At 51.9% G+C, this 22,312-nt stretch overlaps 1 protein-coding gene across 1 annotated transcript in view; it reads left to right on the top strand.

The window, feature by feature from the left end:
* The window catches only part of ANKFY1 (ankyrin repeat and FYVE domain containing 1), a 71,964-nt gene that overhangs the window by 28,751 nt on the left and 20,901 nt on the right, over window positions 1-22,312 (top strand). Inside the window, exons 4-10 of the mRNA XM_080827135.1 lie at window positions 5,268-5,403; window positions 11,928-12,051; window positions 13,009-13,158; window positions 14,396-14,561; window positions 19,684-19,888; window positions 21,149-21,217; window positions 21,432-21,631. Of these exons, the coding sequence (XP_080683261.1) occupies window positions 5,268-5,403; window positions 11,928-12,051; window positions 13,009-13,158; window positions 14,396-14,561; window positions 19,684-19,888; window positions 21,149-21,217; window positions 21,432-21,631 (1,050 nt within the window). The remainder of the gene's footprint in view (window positions 1-5,267; window positions 5,404-11,927; window positions 12,052-13,008; window positions 13,159-14,395; window positions 14,562-19,683; window positions 19,889-21,148; window positions 21,218-21,431; window positions 21,632-22,312) is intronic.

The raw sequence follows: 22,312 nt of genomic DNA, 5'->3' as shown, positions 1-22,312 counted from the left end.
GGAGTCACAGACTCCTTTCCCTCCTCGGGGGGCGTCTTATTTCACCTTCTCGTCTACAGGATGTTTTCCCCGGGTATAGACACTGGAGTTGAAAGCTCTCTCTTCTGAAGGAACTTTAACAACGTCGTTCAGCTCCGTTCCGGCCCCTGTGGATTCTTCTGAGACATCTCCAGTCAGGGCAGTCTCTGCCTGTGCGTAATGGTCCTTTCTCTCTAGTTGCTTTCAAGTCTTTTCGTCTTATTTTATTTTTTAATTTTTGACCGTAGTGAAATACGTGTAACATAAAATTTACCGTCTTAAACATTTTAAATTGTTGACTAGTGTTAAGTGTGTCCACACTGCTGTCAGGTAATCTCCATAACGCTTTAATTTTGCAACACTGAGACTCCTGACCCATTAAACGACTCCCGTGTCTCCCCGTATCTGCTTCCTGACAACTACCATTCTGCCTTCTGTTCCTATGAGTTCGACGACCTTCATTCCCTCGTGTAAGTGGAATCACACAGAGTCTGCCCTTTGGTGTTTGGCTTATTTCACTTCACACTCGGTCCTCAGGGTTCATCCATGTAGCAAGTGTCAGAATTTCCTCCCCGCCGCCCTTGCTTTTTTTGTTGTTTTTTTTTTGTTTTGTTTAAGATTGATTTATTTGGCGGGGGAGGGACAGAGGAAGAGGGAGAGAGAGAATCTCAAGCAGACTCTGCACCGAGGGCAGAGCCCGGCATGGGTCCAGGTCCAGGCTGGAAGCAAAATCAAGGGTCAGGCGCTGAGCTGGCCGTGCCACCCAGGTGCCCAGCGTTGCCTTCCTGTGGAAGGCCGACTGATACGCCACCGTCTGCATAAACCGTGTCGCGTTTATCCTCCGCCGGTGGGTACTTGGGTTGCTTCTGCGTCTTGGCTGTTGTGAGTGATGCTTCTGTGAACGTGGGTGTGCGATGTCTCTTCGGGATCCGGCTTTCGGTTTTTTGGGTACATACCCGGAAGCAGAATTGCTGGGTCGCATCATAATTCCATTTTTCATTTTTTGAGGAACTCATACTGTTTTCCAGGGACTGTACCATTTTACATTTCCACAATCAGTGGTCAAGGGTCCCAGTTTCTTCACACCCTCACCAACACTTGTGATTTTCTGTTTGTCTGATAGTAGCCCTTCTAGTGGGTGTGAAGTGATCAGGACTGTCTTTAGGGTTAGTTTGTAGCGGTTTGATTATTAGGTGTTTAGGTGTCGATTTTATTCTCGCTTAGAGTTACTTGATCTTAAATCTAAAACTTCATGTCTGTCACCAGATCTGGAATGTTGTTGACCGTCATTCCTTCAAATATTTTTCTTTCTTGATGCCTTTATTCTGTACCTCCCTGCTTTTTTTTTTTTTTAAAGATTTTATTTATTTGACGGGCAGAGATCACAAGTAGGCAGAGAGACAGGCAGAAAGAGAGGAGGAAGCAGGCTCCCTGCTGAGCAGAGAGCCCGATGCGGGGCTCGATCCCAGGACCCTGAGATCATGACCTGAGCCGAAGGCAGAGGCTTTAACCCAGTGAGCCACCCAGGTGCCCCTGGACCTTTGTTTCTATCCCACAACTCTCCCCGAAGCTCTTGTTTCCCTCCCAATCTTGTTTTTCTCTCTGTTCTTCAGATAGGATAATTTCTGTTGGTCTGTCCTTCTGACTTTTTCTGTTGCTATTTTCTTTCTGCTGTTGAGCCCATTGAGTTTTTAGTATACAACATACCATACAATATACAATACATACAATATACAGTATATTGTGTTCTTCATTCTGTAATTTCCATTTGTTCCTTTTTTAGTTTATATGCTGAAGATTTCTAAAATTTTATATGTGTTTTCCTTTGCCTTCTGGAGCATAGTTACACCGGTGCTTTCATGTGTTTGATAAATTCAGTATCTGGTCATCTTGGGGTTAAAATATGTTGTCATTTGCCTTGAGAAATGGCCATATTTTCCTGATTTTTTTCTACATCAATGAATTTGGATTGTATGGTGGATTATGTTTTGTAGACCCTGGGTCCTGTATCATCCTCTGGAAAATACGGGATCTCTTCAGATTCAGACTGAAGGTTGTTTCCCCTTCTGTGGGTAGTGGTTCAAACATTCCTGCAGCTCTTGAAGCTGGGCTGGGGCTCCTCTGCACCCGAGTAGCTCCGAGGTGAGCCTGAGCCCATGCGGGCTCATTCAGGATGCGTGAAGAGGTCTCCCTCTCCCTTGCCCTTCAGCTACCCCGGACCCCCCTTCTGGGTACCCATGTAGAGGAAGGTGGAGTTCTTGTTAGAGGGTGAGGCATCTGCATGGTTAGCCTACCTGTGTGGATCCCTGACTGGGGTCTGTCCTCAGGCTGAAGCCATGGGGGAAAAAATGGGGCAACTCAGCCAGGACCATTCCTTCTTCGAGTTCTCCCTCTACAATTCAGCTACTGTTGTGTACCTTTTAGAATCCCCAGGTGGTGGTTTTTTGGTGCTCTGTCTAGATTTTTTAGCTATAATCAGTTGAAATGGGATGGGTCGTCACCCTGCTGGGGCAGAACTAGAACGATTGTCCTTTTGTTCATTTTTGACAAAGAGATGATTTAGAAGTATGGTTTGGGCTTTATTTTTATTTCCAGGCAGTTCTAGTTAAGGGTGCATCCTTGAAATGAATAAAGAGCGTGCTTTTACTGAGAAAAGATGCCATCTGTCACAGTGTTCTAATTTCATGAATCAAAAACTTTTGTGTAAAGTAAATGAAGAAAAAATTGTTGGAAACTTGAAGAGAGTTGAGTTAAACCAGAGTCATAGTAGGATATTCAAAATACTTTTCCCGTTTTTTAGGATTAAATACAGGATTTAAATAACGAAATTGATTTCCTCAGTATGCTCCATTTAATGGCTAATTGCCCACCGGTAAGTTTATTCCCATTCTTTCCACATGTCTTATAAAACATTTTTAAAAAAATCAAAACAACAGCAAAGAATCTGGCCACATAGGAAAATCGCAAGTTCTCTACACAACGCGGCTCTGCGCATCCTGGACTGCTGTGAGGTCAAGTTGGGTGTCTTTGTCTTTTGATCCCTGCAGTCATGGAGTTTTACCAGCTTGTGTGCTGGGCCTGCCGAGGGGTGGCTGCCTCTCGCCGCAGGTGTACCGCACAGGTCGTGGAGGCCAACTGGCTTCACTTCTCAGAGTCCACTCCTTTGTGTCTCCTCCTGGTTTACAGGCTCTGGAATGGGAGATCCACTGGTGTGAGTAATTTGGTAGCAAGAGACTGCATGATTCGCCTAAGAGCACACCCCTCCTCCTGGCTCAGTGCTCTCTGCCCAGCCGGTACCCGTGGCTGCTCAGTCGGAGTCTCACAATGAATTTATTTTCAGCGTAGTTTGGAGATGAAAGGAGGAGTCAAGGCAGGAGTGGGAAAGCTTGGAGAGCACATGAACTTCGCTGCATTTAAAATTTTGACGGCTCCCAGGAAATCCCTGCTGATCATGGTTTTTAAAAAAAGTATTTAGGTTTTGGGGCACCTGGGTGGCTCAGTGGGTTAAGCCTCTGCCTTCAGCTCAGGTCATGATCTCAGGGTCCTGGGATTGAGCCCCGCATCGGGCTCTCTGCTCAGTGGGGAGCCTGCTGCCCCACCCCCGCCTGCCTCTGCCTACTTGTGATCTCTGTCAAATAAATAAATAAAATCTTAAAAAGAGAATTATTTAGGTTTGGTTTATCTGTTGTCAAGTTTATTGATTTGGATAATTGAGGGAGGATTATTAAAGGAAACCCGCCAGATTTTAAAACAGAATCAGTGTTGCCTGGGTGGCTCATTTGGTCAAGCATCCGACTCTTAATTTCAGTTCAAGTCATGATCCCAGGGTCCTGGGATCAAGCCCTACATCAGGCTCCACGCTGGGTGTGAAGTCTGCTTCACAGTCTCTTGTTTCCTTCTCCCTCTATCCCTCCTCCTCTTAAAAAAAAAAACAAAAAATGGGGGAATAAAAAATAAGCCCAAAGAAAAATTAGTTATAGATCCTAGCAGGATTAATATTTTAGTATATACGTCCTTCCAGTGTCTAAACAGACAGACAGGTCACTTGTCTGGCTCATTCGGGAGAGCTTGTGGTTCTTGGCCTTGGATTCGTGACTTTGAGCCCCACGTTGAATGTAGAGATTACTGGGAAAAAGGAAGCAAACTAGACTGATGGTTGCTTTGTTTTTGGCCTTACCACCCTGAAAGTCCTCAGTGTTGTCTGATCTTAGAAGCTAAACAAGGTTGGACCTGGTTACTATTTGGATGGGAGACAGACACCGAGCTCTGTGCGTGTGTGTGCGTGTGTGTGTACACACATGTGAGTACACGCACACAATCTCAAAAAAATGAGATAATTAAAGCATGCATTTATAGCTTCTTTTTTAAAAACCTGCTATATAGTTTTTATCTTTTTAGGTTGATTATTAAGATCTATCTAAGTAATTTTAATTGATGCAGAATTTTCCAGTGTGAGTATATACTATATTAATGGCTTACCAATATTGGAATTAGATTTTTGTTCCAGTTTTTGTTGCTGAAAACAATACTGTCTGTATGGTGACTAACATAACACAATAAAAACAAAAGCAAAAAAACAACACTCTTGACTGTCTCAGTATATATATTTCTCTGTACTTGCTCCATTATTAGGCTGATAATCTACATGTGTAATTGCTGTGTAAGAGGTTATGTACTTTTTAGGAATCTTTGAGAGACAAAAAAAATGTCTTCTAGTTTTGTGTTTGTAGTTACTGGTAAGGTTTACTGAAAATTTTTAGTTATCTTTGTGAATTACCATTCGTATCTGTTGCCCATTTTCCCATTAGTTCATGTTTTAATGCTTATTTGTAAGGTCTTTTCATTGGAATGTAAACTCATCATATATTCAAAATATTTTCACCCAATTTATTTGATTTACATTTTTTTTTTTTTTTTTTTTTTTTTTTTTTAAAGAGAGAGGTGGGTAGGGAAGGGGATGGGGAGAGGGAGAGACAGAATCTTAAGCAGGCTCCACGCCGGCGCGGGCTCACTCGCACGACCCTGGGATCGTGGCCTGAGCTGGACTCCGGAACCGGATGCGGAGCCGCCTGAGCCCCTGGCCCCGCTCGACTGACTTCCTCGGTAGTTCAGTGTCTGCGCTTCCGGCGTTTGAGAAGCTTGGTCTGGGTCAGACGCCGCCCGGGGTGCTTCGCGGCTGTTCCCGGCGCCACAAGGCGCTGTCGCCTGACCGGGAGCCTCGTTCTCAGCGTCTCTCTTTCCCCACCCAGATGCCGACCCTGAGGTGACGAGGGCGATGCTGCGCTGGGTGTACACGGACGAGCTGGAGTTCCGGGAAGACGACGCGTTCCTGACGGAGCTGATGAAGCTGGCGAACCGGTTTCAGCTGCAGCTCCTCAGGGAGAGGCAAGTCGCGGCCGTCCCCAGCGCCCCTCCGGCCGGTGGCTGGGCTTGGAGCGGGCCGGGCGCTGCTGCGGACGGAGGGGACCTCACCGCGGCGGGGACGGGGCTTTCCCTCCCTTGCTTGGTGTGATTTGGCCAGAGCTTTTCAGTATTTTTCCTTTCACTGATTTTTTTTTTTTAAACCTGGGATTACGTATTTGTGAGCTGATAAATGAGTATGAGCCACTTCAGATGATGTGCCCAGACCCCAGCTTTCCCTCCAGTGCCACTTCCTGGGACAGTCGTCCTGCTTTGTGATGTGACACACGTCCTCGGGGAAGTCCTCGGTCAGATTCTGCTCGTTAGAAACTCGTTCGTGCCCGAACGCATACACTAGAGTGCGGCTCGCGGACAGCGTTCCCCAGTTCGTACAGTGGTTGCTGCTGTCTGGGTCCCCGCGGAGGCCGTCTGCTGTGTTTTGTTAATACTGCGTTGTCTCTGTCGCTCCCCCAAGTCGGCCGTCCAGAGCAACAGAAAGCAAAGTGTCAGCGTATGATGTCGTGCAGATGCCCTTTGGTTTCTGTGGGGGGGTGCGGCTGGCCGTCGGTGGGCGGCGCGGCTGCAGGATGTCTCTCCTGTCGCTTGGTGATCTCTTGTGTCCCCTCGGGTGCTGCAGGAGTGGCTCGTCTCGAGGGTGAGTGAAGGGTGGTTTCAGCCCCTGCTGTGTGGCCCTCAGGGGGCACGGAGCTGCTCCCTGTCTCCACCGTGGGGCGGGAGTCTACCGGCCCCCACCCCATGAATGAGTGTGCAGGCTCCTCCCGCGGCCCTGTGATGGAGGCCAGCCCCAGTGCATTTTCATATCTAAATCCAGTACAAAAAAAAACCCAAACAGGTCTGCGATAGGTAGGCACATACTGTATTCGGTTAGCAAAGCTAACTTGACCCTGGAGGCCTTTGGTTTGGGTGAGTGAGTGAACCATCTGGGTGAGTTGAGAATGATTTTAATTAGATTGAATATGATTTATGTCTTTTCTTTTCCAGATTTCCTGAGCTTTTTTCCATTGACCTTGTCGAACTTGCTTGTAAATTAAGTTGGTTTGATAAAAATGCCCTGGGGTTGGAGTAGTTTAGGTAATTGTAATTTGTGTAATGGATTCTTTAATTAAAATGTTTATTGACTGGTTAGGCTTCTTAACCATCAGCATTATCAGATGCTCCATTTTGTGCTGTTGGGTGTGGGCGTTAAGTTGTTATCTGCCCTGGCGGGGCTGGAGGGCACCCAGTAGTGGGGGTTCGGGGGTGGCGGTGGCCAGATGCGGCTCTTGACAGGTCGCAGGGCGCCCACTGCTGCGGGCAGGAGGGTGTAGTGTGTGCACATCCGAGACAGCGTAGGGCTCTGTCGGTGGGAAGTGTTGCTCCTTTGGGTGTGTCGGGATCTCGGAGGTTTGGGAATGCTTTACCAGTTTGATGAAAAGGAAGTTTTTGGTAAGTAGTATCAGAGAGATACTTTTTTAAAAGAAGAACTAATAGTAAATGCTAAACATTGACAGTTGCGATAATAGTTGTTTTCCTGCTTATAAAATACAAGCTCAGTGTATGGCACTTGGAAAACATTGAATAATATAGGGAAAAAACCCTAAGTCACCTGTAATTCAACCAGCTGATGTTTTATTGTTTCTCCTGTCAGTACTCCTATTCTCGCACATGGGAGTGATACTGAAACTAGATAGAGTTGGTGAGATGCTTAATTCCTGCTTGATTTTGTACTTTTTTTTTTTTTTCAAAGATTTTATTTATTTATTTGACCGAGAGAGAGAGAGAGAGAGAGAGATCACAAGTAGGCAGAGAGGCAGGCAGAGGCAGAGGGGGAAGCAGGCTCCCTGCTGAGCAGAGAGCCCTATGCGGGACTTGATCCCAGGACCCTGAGATCATGACCTGAGCCGAAGGCAGAGGCTTAACCCATTGAGCCACCCAGGTGCCCCTTGATTTTGTACTTTGAAAATTGTTTTTGTATATCTATATCCTTTTAGTGCTTTAAAATTAAAAACATGTATAAACAACAGAATTCCTTCAGAGGAAAGTTAGTCTGTCCTGCTACTGTTAAGAGACGATAAGAACTAAGAATCTGAATTTTTAAATAAGTTAACATGGTCTTCCGTGTAACCCTAACGTGAACGTAAATTGATGTTTTGTAAGCCACGTCGGTTACTAGTTACGCGCTTGCTGGAGGATGAACGGCACCCTGGGGACCCCAGAGTGAGGTGAAAATGAAGTGTCTGCCAGTTGTAACAAAACATCTGTCTTCAGGAAACACATTTCAGTATCTTGGTACAAGTGTCATTTGGCAGCAGAAAGGAGAAGGGGATTTGTCTGTACAGGTGCTGTGCAGGGGGCTCTGCAGACACGGGTCAGTGTTCCCCGAGGTAGGACGGCGGGATGGACGCACCTGGGTGTCTGGCGCTGTACACTTGAGAAGTGTCACCGCATCAGCAGAGGACTCCTCTCCCCGAACGCTCTGATCTCATAGCCGTCACGGTCACTTGGTGGACCAGGGCTCAGAAGTAAATACTGGTGTTCGTTACAGTTACTTTCTGAAGTGCCCTTTGATTGACAAGTGCCCTGTGGGCGGAGCTTCCTTACACCACAGCACCTGTGCTGCTTAGAAACAAAGAACCTAGGCATCCCTCTCGGAACGCAGTGGGTGCCTGCCCTGACTGCTGGATGGGGAAAGGTCGGCAAGATTGTCACCGGGAGCTGTGCTCATTCTTCTCAGGGCTTTGTTACGACTTCCCTCCTTCCTTCCCCATCTCCCTCCCTCGCATGTGGCCTTTCTCCACCTCTGAGCTGCACCTCACCTGCTCAGACGGAGACTTACCTGCCGGCTCGCACGTGTTCTCACTGCAGTACGAAACCAGCCCTTGTTATAAGCGCTGCTGCTGCCTTGAGACGGCCCCCAACCCGGCAGGCACACCAGCCACGCACGCATGCTGTGCGGGGCTCCCTTAGCTTCCTTTGTCTTGAAAAACGCATGGAGATCGTCTGTTACTGTGCGCAGCAGGAGGCAAGAGGCACGGGGGTTCCGGGGACCTCCGTCCAGGTCTTTCTTCCCTCACGGTGCGGTGCTCTCAGTGCCCTTGTGCTCCCGTGATCAGAAGAGGGTTTTTGTGGGAGCTGCAGGACAGACGAAGCCACAGTGGGCTGCCAGGCCTCTGTGATGCCCTCGGAGGGGAGCCTCACCTGTACGCAGATGTGCAGACAACGGGTGGAAGGATGGTGCCGCCGGCCTCCTTCCCCCAGTCCCCGTCCTGCAGAGGCTCCCCGCGGCCTCCGGGAGTTTGGAGTCGGCTTCCCGGTGCTGCCTCTCCTGGGCCAGGGTGTGTGTCGGCTTTGTGCCAGCAGGGGCCTGCTGGCCTGGGGGACATACTGGGTGCTTTTTTTTAGTGGATGTGAGAGCCTTGTGGTGGTGGTGCTTGGGAGCAGGCTGTTTGGACGTCTGTGCAGCCAGTGTTTCTGTCTGGCGTACTCTGTAAATCAAGTGAGGGACGTATGTGTTATACACGCTGGGCGTACTGCACGCACCGTAGTTGCACTGCAGGTGTAGTGGGGGTGCACCATGTGTCCTGTGGGTGTAGCGTGTGTATACTGCAGGCGTAGTGTGAGTATACTGCGGGTGTAGTGTGTGTATGCTGCATGTACAGAGTGTACTGCGGGCATAATGTGTGTACTGCGGGCGTAGTGTGTATACTGTGGGCGTAGTGTGTGTGTACCATGGGTGTAGTGTTGTGTACCGCGGGCGTAGTGTGTGTGCGCCACAGGCGTAGTGTGTGTGTGCCGCAGGTGTACCGTGTGTATGCTGTGGGCGTAGTGTGTGTACTGCAGGCATAGTGTGTGTGTACCGCGGGCATAATGTGTGTACTGCGGGTGTAGTGTGTGTGTACTGTAGGTGTAGTGTGTGTACTGTGGGCGTAGTGTGTGTGTACTGCGGGTGTAGTGAGTGTATACTGCAGGTGTAGTGTGTGTGTACTGCGGGCATAGTGTGTGTACGGCGGGTGTAGTGTGTATACCGCGGGCATAATGTGTGTGTACTGTGGGCGTAGTGTGTGTTCTACGGGCATAGTGTGTGTGTACTGCTGGCATAGTGTGTGTATACTGTGGGTGTAGTGTGTGTACTGTAGGTATAGTGTGTGTGTACTGCGGACTTAGTGTTGAGTACCGCGGGCGTAGTATGTGTGTGTGCCGTGGGTGTAGTGTGTGTGTGCCGCAGTGTACCGTGTGTATACTGCAGCCGTATGGTGTGTGTACTGCGGGCGTAGTGTGTGTACTACGGGCGTGGTGTGTGTGTGCTGTGGGTGTGGTGTGTGTTTACTGTGGGTGTAGTGTGTGTGTACTGCGGGTGTAGTGTGGGTGTAGTATGTGTACTGCGGGTGTGGTGTGTGTACTGCGGGTGTATGTGTGTGTACTGTGGGTGTGGTGTGTGTACTGCGGGTGTAGTGTGTGTGTACTGCGAGTGTAGTGTGTGTACTGCGGGTGTAGTGTGTGTGTACTGCGGGTGTAGTGTGTGTGTACTGTGGGCGTAGTGTGTGTGTTCTGCGGGTGTGGTGTGTGTACTGTGGGTGTAGTGTGTGTACTGCGGGCGTGGTGTGTGTGTACTGCGGGTGTGGTGTGTGTATACTGCGGGCGTAGTGTGTGTGTGTTCTGCGGGCGTAGTGTGTGTACTGCGGGCGTGGTGTGTGTACTGCGGGTGTGGTGTGTGTACTGCGGGCGTGGTTTGTGTGTACTGTGGGCGTGGTGTGTGTGTACTGTGGGTGTGGTGTGTATACTGCGAGCGTAGTGTGTGTGTTCTGCGGGCATAGTGTGTGTACGGCGGGTGTAGTGTGTATACCGCGGGCATAGTGTGTGTGTACTGTGGGCGTAGTGTGTGTTCTACGGGCATAGTGTGTGTGTACTGTGGGTGTAGTGTGTGTACTGTGGGTGTGGTGTGTACTGCGGGTGTGGTGTGTGTGAGTACTGTGGGTATAGTGTGTGTACTGCGGGCATGGTGTGTGTGTATTGCGGGCGTGGTGTATGTGTACTGTGGGTGTAGTGTGTACTGCGGGCGTGGTGTGTGTGTACTGCGGGTGTAGTGTGTGTGTACTGCGGGTGTGGTGTGTGTACTGCGGGTGTGGTGTGTGTACTGTGGGTGTGGTGTGTACTGCGGGTGTGGTGTGTGTGTACTGCGGGTGTGGTGTGTGTACTGCGGGTGTAGTGTGTGTGTACTGCGGGTGTAGTGTGTGTACTGCGGGTGTGGTGTGTGTACTGTGGGTGTGGTGTGTACTGCGGGTGTGGTGTGTGTGAGTACTGTGGGTATAGTGTGTGTACTGCGGGCATGGTGTGTGTGTACTGCGGGTGTGGTGTATGTGTACTGTGGGTGTAGTGTGTACTGCGGGCGTGGTGTGTGTGTACTGTGGGTGTGGTGTGTGTACTGCGGGTGTAGTGTGTGTGTACTGCGGGTGTGGTGTGTGTAGTGCGGGTATAGTGTGTGTGTACTGTGGGTGTGGTGTGTACTGCGGGTGTGGTGTGTGTGTACTGCGGGCGTGGTGTGTGTACTGCGGGCGTGGTGTGTGTGTACTGTGGGTGTAGTGTGTGTACTGCGGGTGTAGTGTGTGTACTGTGGGTGTGGTGTGTACTGCGGGTGTGGTGTGTGTGTACTGCGGGCGTGGTGTGTGTACTGCGGGTGTAGTGTGTGTGTACTGTGGGTGTAGTGTGTGTACTGCGGGCGTGGTGTGTGTGTACTGTGGGTGTAGTGTGTACTGCGGGCGTGGTGTGTGTGTACTGCGGGTGTGGTGTGTGTACTGCGGGTGTAGTGTGTGTGTACGGTGGGTGTAGTGTGTGTATACTGGTGTATACTGCAGGTTCACTGTGTGTCCTGTGTGTACACTGGGTGTAGTGTGTGTGTACTGGGTGTGTACTGTGGGTTCACTGTGTACTGCGTGTATCCTGCGGGTGCACCGCAGGTTCACTCTGGGTGTAATGGGTGGAACTTGGTTGTCTCTCCACATTCTCTAGTGGGCGTTTTATAAGTCAGCTTTATCGAGTGGTGACTCCCACACCATACAGGTCGCCGTGGGAGGACTTTTCGGGGATGTGGATTATTGAGGCGTGTGTAGAGCCTCCTCTTGGAAGCGGCTCTGAAGCCAGTGGAAACCGCACACGAGTCCTGTGCAGTTACATATTAAAGGAGTGAATTTGAGCCATAATGTGTTTGGTTTTGTAGGTCCGTGTGTATGATTAATGGGGTTTGGGGAATCACGTGTAAGTCAGTTGGGGTTACGTTTCGCGTGTCTATTTTGAGGTTATTTTGATTCTGACCAGAATGGCCCGTGTGGTATGATGCTGGTCTTGTACTTTTAAATACGGTAGCTCAGCCGTGAATTCACCCTGACTCCCCTGGCTGCTCACACGTTAGCGTCGCCGGGTTAGACCGCCGGAACTCCGCTCACGGCCTCGGTTTGCGCATTGACGAATCGGTTCACCCTGAAGACACCGTTCACCATTCATTTCTCTCGCAGATGTGAGAAGAGCGTCATGTCTCTGGTGAACGTCAGGAACTGTATCCGCTTCTACCAGACTGCGGAGGAGCTGGGCGCCGGCACGCTGATGAACTATTGTGCGGAAATTATCGCCAGCCACTGGGTGAGTGAGAGGCGGAGGGGTGTGAGCACAGCACCCGCGTGGCAAGCCGGAGACCTGGGCTCGGGCCTGCTTCTGCAGAACGTTCCTCTCTGCCTCCTGCTTGCGTTGGCTGACCGGAGAGATCCTTCTGGGCTCTGACGTCTCCTGATTGCAGAGTAGAGAGGCAGGAGGTAATTCAGGTTAAGAAACAGGCTTGGAACGAGGGGACCCCTGCCTGCGTCCTCTGTCCGCAGAAGCTGCCCGCAGGCCTCGGGCGCTCGGCAGTGCTGTCTCCGGGCGGCTCCGGCTCTGCGGCGCGGGGGGAGCGTCCTTAAGTTTCAATTTGCCCTGCCTCAGAAGTGTTCGTCATAGAGAACGGTTTTGGCATTTCTTTGTTGTGTTCTTTGCATTTTTAAAGGAATCACGCCTAGGGCTCTGTTTTACGAGCTAGTTTCTGCACGTGGTTCTGTGCTTGACAGTATTGTCAGGAAAGGTGTCTAAAATAATTGGGTTGTAAAGAACCGAGACAGGAGTGGTGCTCTTTCTGCTACGATAGATAGAAATTTAGAGGTTTGCAGTAGTGGAGACCGCCTGTGATCGGCGGGGACTCACCTCTGGAAATTCTGATGAACTCTGCAGCTCTCATCTTTGTAGGGGTAAGGACGGCATTCCCCCCGGAGGCCTCCTGGCAGCGTCCTGGGTGGGTGTCAGGGTTGCTGTCCTGCGTCTGGAAGGCATGGCGGGGTGCAGTGGGTGGTTCTGGCCCCGGGTCCCGGCTTGGACACTTACTCCCTGTGCGAACGGAGCAGGAGTTCCCGAGCCCCTTCGTTCTGTCCGTCCTCCTGCGTCATCCGGAGAGGGGGAATGCTGCGCCCTCGTAAAGAAGGGACGGACGTTCCGAGGGTTTCTTCATGAACGTCTGTTGTTGCTACTGCTGACGCGTCGGGTCTGCTCTGCTTTCCACTGTCCTGCCCTCAGGACGACCTGCGGAAGGAGGACTTCAGTACCATGGGCGCCCAGCTGCTGTACAAGATGATCAAGTCCAAGACCGAGTACCCGTTGCACAAGGCGATCAGAGTAGAGAGAGAGGATGTGGTCTTCCTGTATCTGATCGAGATGGACTCAGAGGTACTGTCGTGCTTTTGCCCAAACCGAACCTGCTTGTGTTTCTCTAAAATGTCCCTCGCTCCTCCAGGCCGTCACTGGCGCGGTCTCCCACGTACCTGTGTCTGTGCTGCCTGAGTTTTTCCTCTGATGCTCCTGAAAACCCTTCCAGCCTTGGCCCGTTGGCCGTTTCTAACGTGGCTTCCGCATGTGTCGGTCATTGCTGGGGCAGCACCTGACATCCAGGTGCCAGAACCTGGTTTAGTCTCCTTCTGTTGCTGCGAGGGATTGCCGCAAACCTGGGGCTGAAGTCAGCACGGACGGGTCGTCCTGCAGCGTCTTCGGTTGGGAGTCCCGTGTGGGCCCATGTGCGTTTCAGGAGGTGGCAGGGCGGGGTCCTTCCTGGAGGCTGGAGGAGAGAATCCCTTTCCGGATCATTCGGTGCGGTGGCAGAGTTTACTTCCTTGTGGTTACAGGACAAGTGTCCCCATTTTCTTGCTGGTTCTCAGCTGGGGGCTCTTCTGTGCCTCCGGAAGCCACCACATTCCTCCCTCTTCTGGCCAGGGACGGTGCGTCAAGTCCTCGTGTCCCATCTCTCTGACCTGCTCTTCTGTTTCCCTCTGTCCCTTCTAAGGACACGTGTGACCAGCTGGGTCCCTCCTGGATAACCCAGGATGCATTCCCTCAAGGTCCTTAACCTTAGTGACATCTGCAAAGTCTCTTTTGTTGGGGATCGTGGCACAGGCTCCAGGGACTAGGACAGCGACATCTTCAGGGGCTATCACTCTGCTGACCGCACCGCCCAGTGAAGAAATGCATTGCTCTTGACAGAGGGGAGCATAGCGTGCTTTGTCCTGGGTGTCTGGTGTCTGGGGAGTCATCACGCTGTGTGGGGAATTTGATACTAAGCCACAGTCTTTTATGAAAATGTTAGCTGTTTGCCGTCAGGCTGTGACCCTCAGCCCTGGCCTTTGTGCTCCCACAGCAGTGTCTCCATTTCTGTTTTGGTCCTGTACTGTCTTCCGTGGTGTTTGTGTCTGCTCTGGGATCCCCGTTAATTCTTTGTTCCCTGGGAGGCTTGTGCCCTGAGGAGGCCTGAGAGAGGTTTGTGAGTTTATTGGAACTTGGAGAGTATACAGTGTTAGAGCACCAAATTCAGTGTTTATATAAAAAGATGGTATGTTAGAGTCCAGCTGGGAGAGATTAAAATCAGTCGTATTTGCTACGGGCTGGGCGCTAATCTATAAATTTGTGTGTGCAGCTCCCTGGAAAGCTGAACGAAGTGGATCATAACGGAGACCTGGCTCTCGATCTCGCCCTGTCACGACGACTGGAGAGTATCGCCGCCACGCTGGTTAGCCACAAGGCCGACGTGGACATGCTCGACAGGAGCGGCTGGAGCTTGTTGCACAAAGGAATCCAGAGGGGTAGGAAGCAGCGGTGCACCTTGTCTGCGTCTCTGCGAGCGGTTTTACTTTCATCTGGGTAATTCTCGAAGACTCTCTGACCCTGTGGCACACATTGTGAAAAGCCTTTTCAGGCTGCACATGATGAGAATCTGTGGTTGGCGGGTAGGTGGACCCAGTGCCTGCGCCGTGTTCTCAGGCTCTTGTGGGGTCAGCAGTGCCCCCGGAGGAAGGACCAGGGAGAGGGCACCTCCAGAAGGACCTTGAAGCTGTACGCCGCGGACCTGCGTCACTCTCTCGAGGACTTGTGGCAGGAGGACTTTACTGGTATCAGGGACTGTGAGAGGGAAAGGATCAAAACCACACACGTCTAGACACGTTCGTGGCTTCAGAATTTTCAGTTGGACAGGTTAGACTTCTGTCCTGGCAGAGTGATGCAGCTTCATTTTGTTCTCGGAAGGTTCTGGAATTGTAGCTGTATTGGGAGTATGTTGTTCATAGTGGGAAGAATATGGAAGTGATAGAATTAAGGTCAAAACATTTTTTTTTAAAAGATTTTATTTATTTATTTGACAGAGATCACAAGTAGGCAGAGAGGCAGAGAGAGAGGGGAGGAGGCAGGCTCCCTGCTGAGCAGAGAGCCCGATGTGGGGCTCGATCCCAGGACCCTGGGATCATGACCTGAGCCGAAGGCAGAGGCTTTGACCCACTGAGCCACCCAGGCGCCCCAAGGTCAAAACATTTTAATCTTAATGCTACAAGGGAAAAAGTACTAGTCTTTTTGTTTTATTTTTCCCATGGCCTTATTGATTCTTAAGTCCCAAATGGGTCCTGCTTGCGCCTACTTTGCAGTAGTCGTATCTGACAGGGTGAGGATTGGTCTGGAGGCAGCGTTCCAGCACGGAGCGACGGCTTTTCCGACTGCCAGAATCGTCATCTGGTAGATGACCTGAGTGAAGTACTTGGCCACGGCCGCTCTCCTGTTTACGTGCCGACGGCAGAGACAGAGTGTACTGATCTCCGCACATCTGAGCCCTGTGCATTCACCGTCGCGGTCATGCGACCATCACGACTGTGCTCTGGTAGCATGCTCTTTTTGTGCCGTTACACCATCGTTCTTAAGTTTGCTGTCGCCATTCATATGCATATTCTGTTATTCACAAGTCGCTCCTGGCTGATGGAATGTAGTCACTTCAGATATGGGCCTGTTGCAACTGTGGCTTTGCTCTCTTTGGGCAAAGGTTTTAGTAAAAATATCCCTCAGAGCCATGTGTCAGAGTGTTAAGCTTGTTGGCTGGCAGAGAGGAAAATGTTGCGCATCAGCGGGAAGGAACTCCTCGGAGAGGATGTCAGCGTCGAGAGCAGACGCGTTTCCCGGGCGGCGCTCCGCACTGGGTGCAGCCTTTGGGCACTTGCTGCACTGGGCGCGTGTGCAGTGGGGAAGGTTCCCACCACATGGGGAATTAATTTTCCCATACTACGTGGTGTCTGAGATGTTTGTTTTGGAAACAAATACACTTGTTACTAAAAAAAAGAAATCCCAGAATTCTATTTCTTTTCTCTTAGGGAGTTAAATTCTTATGTGTGTTGAAAAAGCATCTTTGACGGGTTATTAAATATTTTGGTGATTGCTTAGTTACGAGAGTTGCCAGGAACTGGCGATGCCTTTCTGATGCTTGTTTTCAGGCGCTTTAATCTTCCTCTCTGAATTGGTCTGTTGCCTGAAAGCCTGTGCGCGCCAGCGCGGCTAGCATCGTCCTGATGCCAGTGTGGAGAGCGGGGCCACGCGGGGCTCGGCGTGGCGGGCCGAACGCTGGCGCCGGAGCTTGCGTGGGCTGGGGTTCGGATCCGGACTCGTGCGCCTGCTCGGGGGCCTCTGACCTGTCACTCCGTCACCACTGGGTCTTCTCTCCCTCTTGCGCAGAGTGGGGATCCTTGTCGTTTTCCAGTGTCAGCAGCACGTGCGGCACGGTGACTGCCGGGTGGTGGGGGTAGCCCCTGGCCGCTGAGCCACCGTCAGCTCCAGTCCCCGTAAGGCTCTTTCCCTCTTCCTTCTGTAGCCTGTGCCGTCAGGCTGTGGACCTGAGATGACTTCGTTGAGTAACGTACTTCATTTTAGCTGTCGGCCTTACTCGGAGTTCATTGTCATTGGAGCCAAGGTCTCTGTTTTGAGAGATGTCGGCCTGGTTCTGGGTGCCCACCAGAATCTGTGCCGGTCAGTTCCATGAAGAAGGACACGGGCAGCCGGTGTCTGTGGGCGAGTCCGCGGGAGGCAGACAGGTGGCCGGAGGTGAGACGGTGACTCCTCGCTGTTCAGGCGCAGCTGGCGCGCAGCGGTGACCTCGCAGTAATCGTCGCAGTAGTTCTGCTCGCTGCTCGCGGTCCGTTCACAGACGGCGCTACCGCCTGGGGGGGCACGGGGCCGGCTGCGTTTGTGGCGAACGTCACTGGATTCCCTGAACACAGCCGTGCTCCAGAAGCTGCACAAAAGGAAGAGCTACGTGTGGAGGTTAGGGTTGGTGGTGCTGTTGTTAGGGATACGCCGATGTGGACAAGTCATGTTGGTGAGGCCTCGTGCACCTGCTGTGCCGCCGGATGAGGACGATAGAGTGACCGACTTCCAAGTACCAGTACTTGAGGGCCTTTGTCCCAACAATCCCGAGTTTTCTTTCCAAACACAAGTGGCTTTCTCTGGGATACTGTATTCTGTTGCTAGTGTTTGTACATATTCTCTCTTAGATGGAGTCTCTGGGGGGCTGGTTTGTACCGCTCCGTGTACGCACGGATGAATAGCAAAGGCCCTCCAGTGCGGCCTCCGACCTGTGCGTTTCCGGCGCGCTCAGAGCGCTGCCGACGGCCGGTGCGCAGCAGTCTGAGTTTTGGTCCTTTGCTCGTGATGTCGGTAAAGATTGCTCTTTCCCCCAGACCCCAGGAAAAAACTGGGGGCTAAAGAAGGGGCTGGTTAGAGAAATCTTAAGTTGCCTGAAGCCATAATTGATAGAATCAGAGCCAGTCTGTTAAGTGGGACCTCGTCGCCTTGACCGGTTAATCCATTTTCTTCCCAGACACTCCCCTGGTGCCTGTTTTCATAAGATGGTGCAGGCACAGAGTTAGATCAGATGCGGATTAGTCAGCAGCCGACTGGCCTGTGGCTGCCCGCGTATCTCCATGCCAGGGCTGACATTCTCTGGCAAGGTGGTCCCTTGGAAGAAGGTACAGAGCCCGTGTTAGGCTCCGCGCTCAGTAGGGAGTTTCCTTGAGGATTCTTTCTCTCCCTCTCCTGCTGCCCCGTCCCCTGCTCGCACACGTGTGTGTGCGTGCGCGCCGTCTCTCAAATAAATAAAATCTTTTAGAAAATGAGCACAGGAATACAGATAAGACTTGAGAACTTGGCCACTCTTGAAACCCTACGCCTTATTCTACATGTTGAGACTGCAGAGTAGAGTTGAAAATGAATGACATTGCAAGATATAGAAGAAAACTTGGCATAAGTGACTTTGAAAAGAGAATATTGTCATCTGGAGGTTGGGATTCAAAGGAGTGTACGTCTGTCCCTGGCACTCACAGAATTGGGAACAGATGAGCGTGTCTGGATGCAGAGACGAAAACAGATCAGCTGTGCAAAGGACACCGTCGTCTGTGATGTGTGTAGCCGAGTGGTTCTGCAGCCCCTTGGGCCGCTGGGCGTCCACCCCCAGACTGCGCACGTGTGGCGTAGGAAGGCCACTGTCGCGGCGGGCGCTCTGCGTTTGGGGGCGCTGCCAGCTCAAGAGGGGTGTGATCCGCAGGAAATTCATCCTGTGGACAGTCCTGTGTCACGCCCACCGGTTACACATCCCCGGCAGGGGAAGGACGTTTGCTCTGGAGGTCATCCCTACAGTGAGCTCCTCCGCGCCGTGGAGGTCCCTCCCGCTGGGCAGAGTGCCTCGAAGCCAGCGTCCTGCCTTTGTGACTGGGCGGTTCCTTTGTTCACGGTTCAGTAGCTTAGGGTGCTTTGCTGCCCTGGCCTTCTTGTCTTTCCTTTTCTTTTGTTTAGGATTTTATTTATTTATTTATTTGAGTGAGAGAGAGCAGCACAGGTGGGGCGGGGGTGGGGCTAGAGGGAGAGGCCAGCTGGGCCCTGAGCTGGGAGCCCCGTGCTGTGTGTCTCCTGAGTGCTTTTGCATGCTTTGAGTTGTAAATGGAACCAAATCCAAGGAAGATTGAATTTTAAGTGACCTTAGAGCAAATTTAATTGCTCAGTCCCTGTCACCCTCCAGGTTAACTTGACAGGCGTACTTTAACTGCTTTTCCACAAATATTTTTGACTTGAAATCGTCAGATTGCTTGGTTCCACGTTTAGCTGCGCATTTGCAGAACTGTACACCTTTAGTACCTTCATGTAAACTTAATTCTTGGTAGTTTCCATGTTTCTGCGTACGGAGCACCGTGAGTAGACAGCAGTTTAAGCTGTCAGAGTTACTGGATCTTACGTCCGTTACTCAGAATTAGTCTGGTGTCTGTACGCGGTCCCAGGCAGACTCTCGTACCTGTAAATGCTCCAAGACTTAGGGCAGTGGAGGGGACTTAGGAGGAAGCTTTGTTTCGACAGCCACTTAGTTTACCTTGTGGAGTTTTTGTAGAGCGACGTGTACAGACGCTCAGATGGAAACTTCTTGTCGAGACCGTCATGTCTGTGCATAGTAGGTGGCGAACATGTCAGGGCCATCCCCGGTCGGGAACCTGGGTCTAAGTGCGGCAGATTGGTGGTAGGAGCTGCGCAGGAGCGGACCATGGTCAGGAAATGAGGGAGGGGCATGGACTGTGCTGGGGAGGAATCTCAAACGGTCCTTGAGAGCTGACGGGGAGGGAGGCCTGTCAGCACAGAAGCCTGCTGTGCTTGGGTAGTCCCTGCAGGCGAGGGGCAGGGCAGAGGACAGCAGCGAATCGGCATTGAATGAAGCCTTTGGAGTTCAAGGTTCTGACTTTGCGATCTTGATGACGGGTTTCCACTTAGAGGTGTCCCAGAGGTTCTGCGAAGAACCGTTGCCCGTTGTCCCTTCTCTTTGTCTGTAGTTTTTCTGACTTTCCGAGGAAGCATTGGCCAGAATAGGCCAATAGGTCTTGTCGTGGGTGACCGTTGTCTCTGTTGTTTCTTTTCCAGGAGATCTCTTCGCTGCCACCTTCCTCATTAAGAATGGGGCCCTTGTCAATGCTGCTACATTGGGTGCCCAGGAGACACCGTTGCACCTTGTGGCGTCGTGCAGTGCAAAGAAACACTCGGCAGCTGCGATGTCTGAGATGGCCCAGATCGCAGAGGCCCTTCTGCAGGCCGGCGCCAACCCCAACATGCAGGACAGCAAGGGCAGGTGAGCGCTGTGTCCACAGCGGTGTTTTCTGGGGGCACACAACTACACAGCTAGCAGTCGGGCTCGCCGTTCAGTCTGCTTTGTTGGACCGATGAGAGGCACGACTAACCCAGAGGCGTTTGGGGAAATGTTTCCGTGCTCGGAACTGAGGTCCATGGACTTGTAAGCGGTTTGTGTCTTGTTCAGGGGCTCACCGGTCCAGCTCCTCTAAGGGCAGTTCGTCCCAGCGTCCTTGTCAGAGCTGGCGGGGTACCGTGGAGGGGCGGCGCGCCCCATCTGAAGGCGGTCTGTGGTATTTCCGTGCGGTCTGGGAGTTGGGAAGTCCTCTGGGCTCGACCCGGTTCTCACTGCGCGTGGCGACGCCGGCTCCCACCGGCTTTCCGCAGCGCGTCTGGCGGCAGTTGTCCTGCTTTGTCCTCTTCCCAGAAGTGCCCTGTGGAGCGTCCCCTGTGGTTCTGAGTCTGCAGAAGGGCTGCCCCCCGTTGGGGCGGAAGTGTGGGAGGACGGAAGGGGACCTCCAGCGAGTGGGGCCCACTCTCTGCAGTCACGGCTCAGTATTTTATACCTTGGAAGAGCCTCTCACAAATGGAGGGTGGAGCTCTGTGCAGTTGTCGGAATGGGAAATAGCTGTGTGTGGAGGGACCCCGCAGCTAAGAAAGATGGGTCTCTGCGGCCCCATTGTCATGTGACGGTTACTTTATTTCCCCAAGTAATTGCTTCCTTTTCCTCTTCTGTTGACTCTGACTTCCGCCAGCTGCAGCACCGGCTGGCGGCGTGTGCCTCTGAGGTGGGTGCTGGCGGGGGGCTGGGGCCTTCCGGGCCTGCAAGGGCTGAATAAAGGCCGTGAAGGGCAGTCAGAAGCGCCTCCTTCAGTCCCTGCCTGTTGGCACGCGGTGTCTGAGCATAACCCAGAGTTACAGGAAGAAAAACATTGCTTGCGGACTCGCGGAGGGTCGGTGGGGAGAACAGACGCTCACGTGTAGAGACTGCTGTTTCCAAACACGAGTAGCTACTCAGTGGGGGTCAGCCGTTCACTGGAGGGAACCTTACAGATCTCCCTTCTGTGGGTTCCTGTCCTCTTGGCCACTGGCTAGATGGAGCCCTGGAAGCAACTCCATTTTCATTCTCGGAGACCGGTCATGATTTTGGACAGCTGTTTTCCAGGGCACAGAGAGCCGTTGTGGCAGAAATGCGGGGTTCTTCTGGGTCGTGCTGGGCAGCGCCTGTTCTGTGCTGACCGCGCTTCTCTCTCGTCCCCAGGACGCCCCTGCACGTGTGCATCACGGCCAGGAACGAGCACGTCTTCAGCCAGCTGCTGCAGTGCGAGCGGTACGCGCGGGGAGCGGCGGGAGAGCAGCTGGGAGGGCGGGAGGATGCGTGAAAAGTAATTCTTGTACAATGTCATCCAGTGTTTCAAAGTTTAGTAAGTAAGAGCCAGATGAACAGTGGTCATTCAGAGTGTGCAGAAAGGGAAGGTGAGGCTGTGGCCGGTCCGGGTCTGCCGCGGACCGTGTGAGCCGTTCGCGTGGCTTCCTTACTTCAGGCTGGATCTGGAGCTGAAGGACCACGAGGGCAGCACCGCCCTGTGGCTCGCCGTGCAGTATGTCACCATGTCCCCCGACCACTCCGTGAACCCCTTCGAAGACCTCCCGGTGGTGAACGGGACCTCCTTTGATGAAAACAGCTTTGCGGCTCGACTCATCCAGCGCGGCAGCGACACCAACGCCCCGGACACTGTCACAGGTGACGCGGGTGGCCCGCGCTGGGGCCCAGGAAACACCACGTGCGCGTTTTTACCAAAAAGTTAGAAACCAAACACTGCGGTCTTACGAGAGATCGTCTGCGGTGTTCACTGTAGTAACAGCCCGAGTTTTTTTTTTTTTGACATCATGCTTCTAGTAGTTTAGCGGGACTCTGGTCTGTGACGCAGAAACGCTCTGTTTACTGGGTGAGGGGGCGTCTTCGCAGGGCTCCAGAGCTGCTTTTTTTTTTTTTTTTAAAGGTTTTATTTATTTATTTGACAGAGACCACAAGTAGGCAGAGAAGCAGGGAGAGAGAGAGGAGGAAGCAGGCTCCCCGCTGAGCAGAGAGCCCGATGCGGGGCTCAATCCCAGGACCCTGGGATCATGACCCGAGCCGAAGGCAGAGGCTTTAACCCAATGAGCCACCCAGGGGCCCCTCCAGAGCTTCTTTTACGCACTTAAAAACCGTATCCCTCAGAATTTTGGTTTTGCTGAGTTATAGCTGTGATGCTTAACATTTTAGAAATTAAAACCAAGAAGTTTGTAAAAGCTGTATTAATTTAAAAAACAACAAACCGTTCTATGTTTAAGATGGCTTTTTTTTTTTTTTAATGAAGAACGATGTTTAAAACAAAATTAGGCGGGAGAGTGACTGTGTCTGCATCTGTAGTCAGCGTTTTGA

This window comes from Martes martes (assembly GCF_963455335.1).
Source record: "Martes martes genome assembly, chromosome: 16".
NCBI classification, from domain to species: domain Eukaryota; kingdom Metazoa; phylum Chordata; class Mammalia; order Carnivora; family Mustelidae; genus Martes; species Martes martes.
This window is presented reverse-complemented; position numbering and strand designations above follow the sequence as displayed.